The sequence below is a fragment of the Poecilia reticulata genome, linkage group LG3 (genome assembly GCF_000633615.1).
Source record: "Poecilia reticulata strain Guanapo linkage group LG3, Guppy_female_1.0+MT, whole genome shotgun sequence".
In the NCBI taxonomy this organism is placed as follows: domain Eukaryota; kingdom Metazoa; phylum Chordata; class Actinopteri; order Cyprinodontiformes; family Poeciliidae; genus Poecilia; species Poecilia reticulata.
This window is the reverse complement of record NC_024333.1, coordinates 34947137-34960932: the sequence shown is the minus strand read 5'-3', so window position 1 is coordinate 34960932 and position 13796 is coordinate 34947137. Positions and strand designations below refer to the sequence as shown.

Below are 13796 nucleotides of genomic sequence, written 5' to 3'. Positions count from 1 at the left end.
TTTCCGTGAAAAAGTGTATGATCAGTGAGCGGCGATCAGGGTCTCTTATTGCCGATACCGATCACCTGCCTGTGCAGCTGGTCTCCTCTTTCCTTCACACTGCGCAAACGCGCAGCAACAAATCCTAAGCGATGTGGAACTATAACGCACTGAGTGAATGGGGAAGTTTACGTGTTGCGGCGGAAAATTGAAGCATGTCAAAATGCATCAACATGACGAATTTAATACGACATAAAATAATGCCATACTAGACTGAGTTTGGCTACATCGAGGCTCACTGCAGTAAAAAAGACACATAGAGCTATCAGATAGCAGGTAAAGCAGCGCACAGCTACAAACACACCCGGATTAGCATGATGGTCAGAAAGCTAAACAAATAACCCGCAAAATTATTTAAGTCTTCGAGCTGCGATGTAAGACGCTGGTTCTGCTCTCACTGTTGAACCGCTGCTACGCTACAGGTAGTAATATTTCACAGACGGAGCGCCGCTTCTGCTCCACCTGGTAGTGACTCTCACACCGAACCTCTGCTTAAAGCTGCAGCATCTAACCTAAAAAATACATTTTACATACGTATTAAAACTTTTGCTGTTCTGCTGTTCTCCTCCCTGTTCTGCATAATTACTCAGCTCAGTCAGAAACAGCCACTCAGAACTAGCAGTAATCAGCTAGCCGCCATGCTATCAGGAAGTTTTCATTCAGTAACTCAGGATTGTTTATTGTAATGGATCCTGTATTTGCCTTTGAATGTTACGTTTTATACTTTAATTTTTTTGGCAATGTTGAGAGGTTTTATTTTGGCTCTTTGCATTATTTAGCCTCTTCAGAGCCTCCATATGTTTTCAGTCTGTAATAGATGGTATTACTGATAGCAGTACAATTTGCAGAATGCCTGTTTTTTTTTTCTTGGAAAAAGTTATTAAAAACAAGTTTTTGTCTAAATTAAGGTGAATTCATGGTTCCTTTTTCCACATAATGTAACTGGTAGTGCTTTTGATTAAAAAAATCATTTTTGTGATCGGTATCGGTGATTGGCCGTGGGTGATCGGAATCGGCAGAAGAAAACCTGATCGGCACATCTCTAGTTATTACTTTAAAAATGTCAAAAAAAGGGAAGAGCAGTTTTAAAATCTGAGTCATGAAAAACATGGAATGTTTTGACATGAACATATGTTCATAATATTTTGACAGAAAGGTATTTTTGGCCAATCATCACAACAAGATGCAAACAGTTCAAAATGCAGGTTATGTTAATTAAATAGCCAAAAAATGAAGACATGAGTTCCAGTGTGTTTCTGCATACTCCCATTCTTATGTGCATTTGTTGCTTCAGTTGCAGGTTACATCCCCACGTCTCCTACCAAAGGTGCCAGCAGCACTCCTGTTCCCAAAAAGATTCCCAACAGACCGACAGACCCGCCGCACAGGGGACCCTCGCTTAGCAAGTATGACTGCTTGGAAATGATGACTTTCCACATAATGTTCTGAAAGACAGAACAGTAGGAATGTCAGCATAGCATGTATACTTATAAAAACCAAGTCACATTAGCTCTGGATTCAGTTGCATCAATTTGACTGTATTGCATATTGACGCTAATTGAACCAGTTTCTCCTTTAAAGAGCTTTGAAATGACATTAGTTGGGAATCGGAGCTATGTAATTAAGTTCAGGAGAAATGAATTGATAAGAGCAGCATCTGGTCCACACTGAACGTTCTGATGTGTAGTAAGGAGCTATCACTGGTCTGAGTCTAAAAGAGCTGCTTCTTTTTTTAAGTGCTTGGGGAATTGTCACCATCCCGTTAAGGATGTAATAAAAGTTACAAAGCTGAAACACAGTCGTGAAAGGTTTCCAAAGAAAAAAACCACCACAGATGTCTTCATTACCCTTTTTTGTGACGAGACAGGATTATGACAAGCTGGGCTTTCTTCTTATTTTCCTCAGCTGCACTGACAAGGATTTAAACGCTGGAGGCTGCTTGAACACAGTGGTGACAGCCCCTCACGGTGAGAACACAACAAAACATACTTTTGATCTTTGCAGACTGGCTATAAACTAAAAATCATACTTGTGTTTTTCTGTCAGTGATACTAAATATGTATTTTTAAAAAGTTCAAACAGTTTTTATATTTCCTACAGGGAGACACATTACTGGTTCTAGCATTAAGTTAACTGTTTCTTTCTGTCCTATAATCTAATTTATTTGTTTGTCTTTTTAATCTTTTCCAAAAATCCCTTAGAATTTCTTTGACACAAATGTTGCTAACTGCAAAGAAAAAAAAATATTGAACTGAGGAAATCTGCTAATCTGTTGTGTAGAAAATGTACTCTATCATTGTTATTTAATTATAAATTACAAAAAAAGGCAAATCACTTAATTTGTAGCTAAACAATAAAACGCCTCAGTGCTGATGTAAAATGTTTGCATTTTTCATTTGATGACATGTAGGAGAAGGACTTCATATCAGCTATGTGATTGGTGGGGTTCTCACCATCCTGGCCATTCTGATCCTGATTGCTGCTTTTATCATTTACAGGTCAGTATCCCACTTATTGCTCCACCCAGGCATACACTTAAACTAAAGATAATGTTGACACTTGACAATTATTTTTTCTGGACCGACAGACACAAAAAGTCTAAATTTGCTGAACCCGGTGTGAGCAATCTGACCTACAGTAACCCCTCCTACCGGACATCCACACAAGAGGTCAAAATCGAAACATCGCAGAAGCCTCCGATATACAACCAGCTTCGATATAAGAAAGAGGTAAAGGCCATGCTAACAGGGGAGTCATTGTAAGGACGACTAATGAATTTTTGGGGATAGCGTTGATGTTCCTGTTCAGATTGTTCTCTCTGAATGTTGCAGCTTGTGGTTTTTACAGGCCACAGACACCAGTGTTCATCTTATCCCATTTCTTTTCTTCACCGCTGCAGCTCTCTCATCCCTACAACTCTCTCTCCCCCTTTATCTTTTGACCCACTTGTCCCAAGGAGAGGTAGCTGCACAGCATGAAGGAGTGGTGTCCCAGTGGTTTTAGATTGTTTTTCTTAGGTTGTTGCTGCATGAAAACTACTATCCAAATATTGCTAACACCTCTTTTGTGCAGTTTTTAAGCTTAATAGTGCATAGATAAAACATGGCTGAATGGATACAAATGCTCTATGAAGCATGCAAAAGAATCTCCTCAAGATCTCACTGTTCAGTTTAGATTGTCCAGTTGCAAAATACACAGCTTAAACATGTAGCACCTTAATATGAAAGGTAAAAACTAACAGAAGGACAAGCATCATTACTAAAAACAATAGCCTCCTTCAATCTGCAGTGTATCATTTTTATAAAAGATATATTTTGTCATTTGTTGAAACTGTCACTATGTCATGACAGTATGGCGTGAGACAAATCTGTGAAAAAAAATCATGCTTCTGTGGTTTCTCCCAGTTCTAACTATAAACAACCAATCAGAGCCAGGAGGATGGTCTTAGCGCTGTCAATCAGGCTTGTGTGCGCCTTCTCACCTTCCCCTTGGTCTGTGCTATGATATAGCTTCTCCCCGTCAGTAGAACATGTGGTGTATACTAATGCTAGTACGCATGGCCATTGATGATGGCAGATAAAAAAAATCTCCTGTTTCAGTGGTTTCTCCATTAGCACATTTAGCAACATATTCACAAGTTTGATTGACAGCACTCAGACTTTCCTCCTGGTTCTGATTGGTTGTTTTGACCAGAAGCAGTGTATTCCTTCAGACTGCAATAGGCACATTGAGGAGGTGGAGGAGCTCAACCTTTTCTATCCGTCTAATATTGTACTGTAAAGACAGTGAAAGTTTTAACAAATGTGTAAAAAAATAAAATTTATAAAGATCACGTACTGCAGCTTTAAGCCATTAGTCCTGTTATATTTTGTATTGGAGTGATAAACTGCCTGCTTTTTGATTAATCCAACTAGTAAAATGCGCTTTTAACATGTTGAAGATTAAGTATTTCATAATGTTACACATTTTAATTTGAAGTAGAATTGCCTGTTTTTGGATAGGTGTAAATAACACAAAAACTAAAAAATTATATCAAAATGAAAACCCAACATTTCTCCTTGACTTCATGACTGCATAAATATAAGGGCAGGATGCTTCTTTGAAGGCGCTATGGCAACCAGTTTTCATCAAAAGTGTGTCTCCTCATCCAGGGTGGAGTGGATGGAGGCTACACGAAGGAGAAGATCCGCATAGTGGAGGGTGTGTGCCTCCTGTCCAGCGAGGAGCTTTACTGGGACGACCTGAAACAGATCAAGCCGTCCCGAGGCGGCCTGCACACCTGCATGCGCACGGACACCGTGTCCCTGCAGACCAGCAGCGCCTCGCTCGACGACGGCGAGACGGAGCAGCTCCTGCAGGAGGAGGCGTCCGAGTGCTCCTCCATAACCACACTGACCCCCTCAGCCATCACCCCGCAGCGCCACGCCCAGCACAGCCTGCCCGACACCGGCTGGGCCTCCATACGCAAACCCTCCACCGAGAGCGAAGTGTGAGAGAAACTCCCTCTGTGCTTCATCTCAACTATTCATCACACACACACACACATATGCAGACACCTTTGTTCAAAGCTGGTACAGATTCAAAGATTAACTGAAGCAAATGTAAAGTAATAGTTCATATGAACCCGGTTAGACACACATCTTTGAAAGTGGAGCTCCGTCCTGGTTAAACACGTACACACCGAGCAGCAGAACTCCCGGTGCCACTTCCTCCAGGCAGAGCGATAAACTAAAGGAGCATGCCGGTGCGAGAAAGCAAAAGACTCCTGGGAGGATGTAAACAGAGACACTGAAACTACCTGGAGCCGATTTAAAGGACGGAAACTCAACAAGACGAACGCTTCTCTGTGTACCTCACGTCTACTTTTTGGAACTGTTTTTGGGACAAAACTAAAGCTACATATTTCATTCAACAACAGTTCTCACTCGGATGCCAGTCATGTCTATATGAACTCTATTTATAAACCTTTTCTTTTTTTTTTTTTACTTGAGTGGGTTTTTGATGAGTGTTGTGTGAGCAGTTTGTGCAGCAGGACTTTTGTTTTATGACGGTGCCAAAGGGCGAGACTTCACACGGTCTCCATGCTTCCCTCTCCGCCTTCACTTTGCATTTGAGATTCATGAAAACTCTTGGACAGATTTTTGTTTTGTTTTGTTTTCTGCGCTTACTTTACAAACTCGCTGTTGAGGGTTGGAAACCTCACTCCAGATATTTTCTCCTGATTCTCATAAAGCCTCCAAACAGGAAAAAAGCGATCTACTCTCAGATGGTCTACGCATTTTCTGCAAACGTAGCTGAAAGTCTTTTAGTTTATATTTCAGAACATGTTTTTTTTTTTCCTCGAACATAGAAAAATAAGCTTTGAAGATGCAAAATCCTGAGAGTGAAACACTTTAATCTTTCTCCTTCAGTTTTATATTTGATATCGTATTGATTAAAATGTTGATGACATTTTTCTGAGCTGCCTAGCCTTTCAGATAGATGCAAATATCTGAATACAGCTTCGTCATTCTCATTCAGCATATCATTCTTTGATCTTCCCCCAAAAAAGAGCAATATTTCTGCTGAGGTTTTCTATACGGTTAAATATTACCTTTTAGTAGCACTTACTTTTAGAATGTAAAGCTCTTTAATATTAACTAATTCAGTACTTCACTTTTTAGCAGGATAAAACAAACTCCTCAGAATTCTGTTTATGTTTCCATTTTAAATGTATTATACATTGGTTTTTACACAGTATTCCCATGTCTGTATGGAAATGATCATATTAAAGCTCTTTTCAGCAACTTGATCACAGTTCGATTTGGCTTTCTGCGTTCTTGGCTTACATTTTAGATGCAAGTGGGTCAGAAATCTGGCACGAAAGTATTTGCTTGGTGAAATGTTGCTTGGTAAAATGACAACCTGAGTTTATCAGTTTGTAACCTTAAAGGAGCCACCAACAAACGGTGCAGCCTGTAAGTCCCACCTCCTCAGTGAGGATTCTCATTTCTCTACCAATCAGTTTTTGGGTATTGCTTTAACGTTAGACTACAGTCTTTGCTGTTTAAATGCAGTACTTAATCCTATATCACTATACAGACAAATATATCTTTTAGACATAATAGAGCCGTGTATTTTGAAGTATCTGCTACAAGCTCAGCATCTTGCTGATTTGCTGCTAGACTTAGCACTGAGGCCAATGGAAGAGGGTCTTGGCAGCTACATAACTACAGTCTCTAAGGATTAGTTGACAGTAGGAGCCTTTGGAGCATCGTGACGACCCAGTATTAAGTCATCCCGGCTCACAGTCTCTCCAACTCTGCTGCAGGAAATGCTAGAAACTGTACAKATTTTACCATGTGGATTGAAGCAAATGTTTCTGTTTATATTGTGTTAATGGATTTGTAAAGTCTTTTGTAAAAAGGGATTTCATGACCGTTTTTAGACTTGTATTAATTTTACTCACTGGAGAGAAAAAAGKTTTTTTTGTTGTTGTTGCTGTTTTTGCTGGATTATTTTAACCACTGTGTTTTTAAGCTTTGTAAATGATAGGGAAGGTGCCAGTTATTTAATAGTGCTCTTTTATCTTATGAAATACTGGTCACATATAGTTGTTGTAAAGTTAACAAAAAGAGGTATTTATAATTTTTTTTTTTTTTGGTTGTCCTTTATGTGTAAATATGAAAAGACTGTATATGTATTTCCCTGGCAGTACTAACAAGCTGTGTTGTGTGATATAGTGAATTATTCCTTTGCTATCTTTTAATATAAAATGGCATTTGCATTTCAGTGAAACATTTGACTCGCTCATCTTTTCAGTTTTTCTACTACATTTTTTACATTGGGTTTATTTCTTCAGAAATGAAGAGAGAACACGATCARCTATAATTTWGAAGTAATTTMGWAAAGGAACTGTCCTGCATTGCAAAGTAGATTCTATAACTAGGCTGTTAGTGGCTCTACAGAAATATGCGGCTCTTTAACCTTCCAGAGAGACTCTTAAAATATAAGATCTAGGAGTGTGCATTTATAAATCCAATAAGAATGTGGGCTTTTGCCAGAATCCTCCATTTGAATGCCATAAATTTCCAAAACAGGACACAATGTGCAAAATTTCTCTTCCAGTCATTTTGCGTTAGATTTCAAAATTATTGCTTTTGTTTCTATTTTTTAAGTAACACACAATCTATGAATATGGAGAGGACTTGTACAAAGTTGGAAGTTTCACTTATATATRTTACTACTTATTGTGAGGCAATTTTCATTGAAGAAATGAGTGATTTTACTCTAAAACCTAAAACGAATAAAAACAGGTTTTGTATCTTTATAAGTTCTGTATTTTTAAAACTATTTTAAATGAAAAGTCAACAYACTACTGTTAAAATGCAGTGAGGGTTGGATAAAAAAAACTGTTATTGCCTCATCTTTATTTAAAGGAACGTATGTCATCTACAATTTAATGAAAAAAATCTATTCAAAGGCAAAATGTTCGAACAAGCTATAGGAGGATTTTCAATACTTTTCAATTATTACATTAGATAAAGTCAAGTTAGACAAGATCMAAACAGTCTTATTTGTTGTGTGAATGTTACAAAATGACAGTTTTAAATGCATTCTGTGGTGCAGTGAAGAATATAAACATCAATGTTTTAAAGAATAACAAATAGCATCTGTTAGTATGTCATGTTCTCCATAACTATGAAGTAGGTTTGAAAGGTAAAGCCATTTTCATCTAAAGGAAAACATCTAGGTTTGGTCAAAGTCGCATTATGGTCTAATGAAAATATACTCTAAATTTATTCTGGATCTCTAAAAATGTAAACTTGGCATTAAAAGAATAAATGTATGTAAATATTGGTCAGTTTTACCCAAAAACCTTCCGAAATCTGCAATAAAACGAAAAAAGAAAATGGATTATACTTCTCAACATGGTTGTGACTAATTATGTCAAAAGCAAAACTTCATCAGCGTAGAACTGAAGTCTTAAAATGCCTTTCAGTTCAGAAATCTGTGGAATTGTAGAAGGCTGTGTCTTCCTAATAGTCTTACCTCACAGGAGCCTTGTTTTTCAGTTGAATAATACAGGAGAAATCTCAGAAATGTCCTATTTGTCCTAAATGTCCTAAATGTCCTATTTTTTTGTCACAAAAATGGCATTTTAAAATGCCATCATGTAAAAGAAAAAAAAGTATTTACATTATATGGGTTGTTGATCTCTGCCTGGTATAATATAAAACAAAGTATAAAAAGCAGAAGAAAAGTTACACTGAAATTTGCAGAATAATTTTTTGTGGCCTCCAACTACATTCAGCCCTCCAGCAAATWGAGCTGATGCAAATGAAAACATTTTCTATTTTTTAGGGTTAAATTGTCGTACATATTACTTCATTTSAGAAGTATGTAATGTTTCCACGCTTGCTTTCATTTTGATATCACATAAGTGAGAGAATAAAAGCAGCAAATATTTATAAAGTTCTTGGATTASTTATTTACTGATTTTGCTGGAAATAGATATCATTCGACGCAATCAAATTCTATACATATTTAAAGAAGATAAACAAACATATTCACATGTCGGTTCCAAGAGATTAGAATAGATTAAAATTTGATGCAGTTTCAAATGGTAGAATATTTTGATATTGAATTGAAGAAAATATAATGTTGCACTAAATGTTGCATATTGTAAGAAAATATGCATAATAAGATATTTGTGGGTAAAATTACGTTATTGGAAAGTTTCACGACGTTTTATCTAGTTGCGATATAAAAAGTTAGGTGCTCAAAGAAACAGAAAAATTACGTATTCTCGCGAGCAAGACGGCGAACCAACGGGATTTTGGTGAGAGTTTGAAAACTTAACGGTCCAATAAAAGAACATAACACAACATGGTGAACGGCTTGTAGTTGGGTGATTTAAGGCAATCCGTCTTCAAATATGTGCCTGGATTTTAAGGGAAAGCGAACAACAGCAACGATGCATGGTTAATACGCCTTCTGATTCAGGCTTCTTTCCGCTAGGTGGCGGTAATTCATCTAAAAGTTGCTTGCCACACGCTTTGTTACACAAAGGCGAAGAAGGCTCGAGCTGGTTTGAACCGATTAGCCATGTGGTTTAAAACGAAAGAAGGAYGCTGTACTGATAAAGCAGGTAMATTTCCCGTTTTTTAAGCTTCAAAGTTGCAGTATGACGTTAATAGACTCGTAGATTTAAGATAATGTATATATCTTAAACTTAAGTAGGTTTTGGGCAAGAACTGTTATTTTGAAGTAAACGTTTGCCTTCATTAGAGTGCTAGCGCTTAAGCTAATTCGGCTACCTCGTGTTTTATAATCTTTTGTAAGTTTCTGACCTATTAATTTAGCGGATATTTAACCTCCCTAATCAGACTTTGTTGTGTGACATTAATTATTAAACCCTTCCACTCTGTTCATTGTCATTAGCTGACCTGCTTGTTTTATTTGTTCACAGATGCAACTAATTACAAGAAACTGGTCTCTGGAGTAAGAAAAGTGTTTAGTAGCAGTCATGGTGGATTGCGCTGAATGGATGAAGCGTCCAGTCGGCTTAAAATGGAGTTCAAGGTACAAACAAAATGGGCTCAAATTCTCCTTAGTACAAGATSAAATCAGCGGGATGGTGGGTGTGAGAGTGATGAGTTGCACTAATCAGTTGGGGTGTTTGCTGCAGTGGCATGCTCGTCCCAATCCGATCCGAGATGAGGAGACGAAATGTGCGCTGGGGCCATCTGACTACACCCCCATCCATAAAGAGAAACAAAAGATGTATAAACAATTAAACATGTTTCCTTGATAAGTTTTGTCATAATTTATTCACGTGATTGATTAATTATAAAGAATGGTTGCTCAGTTGTGCTTTAAGTATCTCTTGCTTCTGTCTCGTTGTCTACTCCCAGCCTGATTTATTGTTGTTGAGATCAGGGCTCTCTGTGGGCCTAAGCATCCATTACAGAAAGCCTTTTTTCCTTCACTTGCATAGTGTTTTGTGGTAAGCTGTTTTTGTCAGAGACCGAAGCTTCAAAGTGCTGCTGTACGCTTCCCCCAGAGGTTTAAGGAAAGGGATTTTTCTTTTCCCATCTCAGAAGGAACTCTTAAGTGTTTTTACTCTTCAGTATCTTTACATGTTTAACTTGAAACAATTTGCACAATTTATTTTCTTATTTTTCTGTAAAGCTCTTAGAATAATGGGTTTCTCACTCTGTAGCCTCTGGCAGTTTTTTCTCGTTTCACATAGAATTAATGTAAACTAAAGAAAAGCATATAAACATAATGATCCTGTGTATATACATTTTTAACAGGGATCTTATTTAACGAATGTGTTTGGCATCTTCCTCAAGCATTTTTTTTGACATATCATTTAAAGTACTTTTAATATGTTACACTGAGCTAAACTAATTTATTGTTTTTTTGTACATTTTCTTGGAACATCTTTTAATCTATTGAGCCTGATTTCTTCCTGTTTTTATGGAGTGTAGAGTCGGGAAGCGAAAGGAAAAATCCTGTGAAGATTCAAAGGCTCGGCTCTGCAGACTTGAACTGGAACGTCTTCGTCTCTAAAGGTCTGTAGGAGTTAAATATTCTCTTTATACCGGAGAGGCAACACTAAAGGATGAAGTGTGTAACATCCTCAAGACTCTGAAGTGAGCCAGTGTGCCTCCAGTCACTTTGTTTTCTTTAGAGCTTCGATGTGCCATTCCCAAAAATTAATGGCGAATATTCAGCTATGTTACTTTATAGTAGGATCCTTAATCTCCACATTTTCTCAAGTTTATAGGAGCTGTACATTCTTTTAAAATACATGTTCTGTCTGTTATTTACGGTTCCTGTTTATATTACAGCCAATTGGTTTTTGTAAATCCTCATCTTCCTTAAATATTCAGACAAACAAACAAAAAGTCACTTTTGGCTGAAAACGACTTGGATCATTATTTTAGGAAGGTAATAAAATGTTTAACCATGTGGAAGTGTTAGTCAAATGAGCTGTTTCAACAATTTTTTCTTTTTCAATTTCGAAGTGTTACAGATGCAATTCATGATGCAAATTAAATCAACTTATCAATGAGTACTTATTTGTGGCTCAGAAAAACTGAAGGCCTTGAGACCAATTTTCTTCAACTTCTTAATGAAAACACTTTTTACAAATGTGCAGCTTTAAATTCTGGAAAGCATCAAATCACTCTCCAGTTAAAAATCGGTATAGTTGATTGTGTTTGATTTTTTGTTTGTTTTTTGTTGATGTTTTAATTTTTGGATGAATGAAAATGTTCTGATATCCAAAGTGTCTCTGTGTCTTGAGTATCCCTCTGGAGGTGGCAGTGATGAGTTGCACCATTACCCAGGTTGCTGTTGCAGTGGCACGGCAGGCCTGTCCTGACACAATGTGTTGACACCCATTGTGCACAGGGGCCATCTGAGTCGCCTCTCTGTGGGAGAAAAATAGAAAATGGCATCTTTTAGGTTGTGGTGTCATAGTTCATTTCTTTCTATCTGATCTCATTGCTGTTTTTTCCCCCCAGGAAATCGAAGAAGTAACTGTGGGATGGAACGCTTTTAGTTCATCAAGTGTCCTTTATAGTCTGGGTTAGAGTTTTAATGCTGGTAAGCATGAAGACACTTTTATTACATTTTGTTGCTCAGATTTATTTTTATTTTTTGCAAAAATATCTTAAGATGCTTTTTTTCCTTTGTGTATAATTCCATCCACCAAATTTATATTTGGAAGTTGTTCTGTTTTATTTGTTATAATTAAGCAAACAGGCATTTTGAGGCCTTCATGTTGGTAACAGCTCATCTCGTTCTCAGTTTCTGTAAATCTAACACATTTTAGATCTATTTAGACAAAGTAAAATTATAATCCAGTACAGTCAGTAGATRCATTGTTTATTTGTGAAAAATGGAAAGCAACAAAGCATAAATGTATTYGTAACCCTGGTAGAGGTTTATAAAATCTATTTTTTCAGCAAAATGTTGATTGTAATTGGAAGTGACGGAGTTATACTTTGAATCAGTGAGAGAATCTGTAGGGAGCTAAAGACTGGAGTGATGTACATGGAGCCTTCATCCCTTAAAACAYTGCAATGTTTTCTTTTAATTATGCAAAAATTGATGAATCTTTCAACCAAATTGAAACCAAACCTTAATCATGTCAGTATCTTGTCATAAGTAGTTTTTAGTCATAGTATTTTGAGTGAAAACAATCGGACAGAATAATCATCTCCCATTTAATAGCATTGATAAAGTGTTTTTTTTTTTTTTTTTTTGCTTTTTTATTGCTGTAACTCCAAATCCTGTTGGAAGTTAACTTTGTTTTTCAGGCTTCATCAATACTTACTTTCTTTCTGGTTTAGAGACTCCGTTTATCTAAAACCTGCTGTCTGAGTGGTTCATACGACAGATTGCTAGGCAACCGGACCACCATGTTGCACAGGTGAGATAAAGATCACTTCCAAAACGTTTTAAAATATTTCTTTTGTGAATGGTCAGTATGGAAGTGCAGCTGTTTTTTGGTGGATTTTGTTTTTCACCCTAMACTCATCCCATCCCTTGTACTCATTGGCAGACCGTCGAARGCTTGATTCACAGCGACGTGTCTGAAGTTCTGGACAACATGAACAACTTGAGGGAAACATCAGGAAGTCTAAAGCTTGAGGGTTTCCAGCTTTGTTTGCAATAATTTTTCTGCTGCTATTCGATGATGAAAAATTGTTCCTGCCATAAGACATTCTGTTGAGGTAAAAAACTGAAGCCTTTGCTGAATGTCATACTGCAACGGTTCTTAATGTGACATTGTAATCCAGCTAGTCGCATCTGGGTGTTCTTGTGGAGGGGACAGAGTTCGTCAGAGGRGGATTGCAGGTTGAGGGATTGTGTTGCATCAGCGGCCACCACACTTAAACGTCTGCGTTTTGCTTTTGTCGGCCAGACAGGTTTCATAATACAAGAACGCTTCTGGTTGGGTGSTATATTKGAATTTTGATTAACACATTTCACAAGAAATACTGCGAGCAAAAATGTATTGCGCTTGTTTGCGGGCAATAAAATGACTTAAAAATTATTGCGGAACAGAGAATAGTCTCAATAATCTTGTTGCTTTAAAATCCAACAAGACAGACTATATGTGGTATGTAGAGCCAGTATTGTTTACATTTTTTGAGAATGTATTTGCAATATTAATAGAACAATGGGTCTTATATATCAGTGTATTCACTACTATACATATCCATAATAACCTACAATGYGTAAGGGAATTCTGTGTTTAGGGTAAGTTTTAAAGTTAAATTTGTTTTAACTTTGTGTTGACACATTTCTCTTAGAACCGGACTGTTGATTTGAATCTGTTGTGATAATTATTAAACCTGTTCAATACAGAAGTAGACATTGTGATTAATTTGTTCATTTCWCTGCTCATCTGCAAGAACATTGGCTGGGTGTTTTTTCTGTCTCAACAACACCTGAAGAAAGCGGCTAAAGCTCCAAATAAATCCTGTAGCTTCATTTCATTTTATGGATCGATGCGTTTGTCTAATCTAAAATTGGCCTTTGTTTGATGCAACGACAACATTGCTACAAATTTCCAGGCTTAACTTGATTTTCTGTGTGAAATGTCGATTTCCTTTTTTTCTTTTTCCAGATCCACAGTTTTACTACAAGATCTAAATCTATATCCAGTGAAATGAAGTTTGTGGAAATCTCAATACACAGCTGCTGGCTTTTGATTACTGCTGTACTCATTTTAGCCACTAGGTGTCAGTTGTACA

General features: G+C 37.2%; 1 protein-coding gene and 1 long non-coding RNA gene across 4 annotated transcripts in view; both read left to right on the top strand.

Moving 5' to 3' along the window:
* Window positions 1-6816, top strand: part of lrp4 (low density lipoprotein receptor-related protein 4) — a 111898-nt gene extending 105082 nt beyond the window's left edge. For 2 of the 3 annotated variants that reach the window (XM_008405945.2, XM_017304054.1), the window contains exons 34-38: window positions 1334-1445; window positions 1945-2006; window positions 2450-2537; window positions 2627-2768; window positions 4191-6816. In XM_008405945.2, the coding sequence (XP_008404167.1) occupies window positions 1334-1445; window positions 1945-2006; window positions 2450-2537; window positions 2627-2768; window positions 4191-4532 (746 nt within the window). In that variant the 3' untranslated portion in view covers window positions 4533-6816. Of the gene's footprint in view, window positions 1-1333; window positions 1446-1944; window positions 2007-2449; window positions 2538-2626; window positions 2769-2938; window positions 3001-4190 lie in introns of all 3 variants that reach the window. The other variant, XM_017304055.1, reaches the window with a different exon arrangement.
* Window positions 6817-8894: 2078 nt separating this feature from the next.
* On the top strand, window positions 8895-13538 carry LOC103462903 (uncharacterized). Its single transcript, XR_533406.2, has 6 exons — window positions 8895-9169; window positions 9491-9603; window positions 10515-10598; window positions 11556-11637; window positions 12387-12466; window positions 12599-13538. It is a non-coding gene; the product is annotated as an uncharacterized LOC103462903 (long non-coding RNA).
* The last annotated feature ends 258 nt before the right edge of the window (window positions 13539-13796 follow it).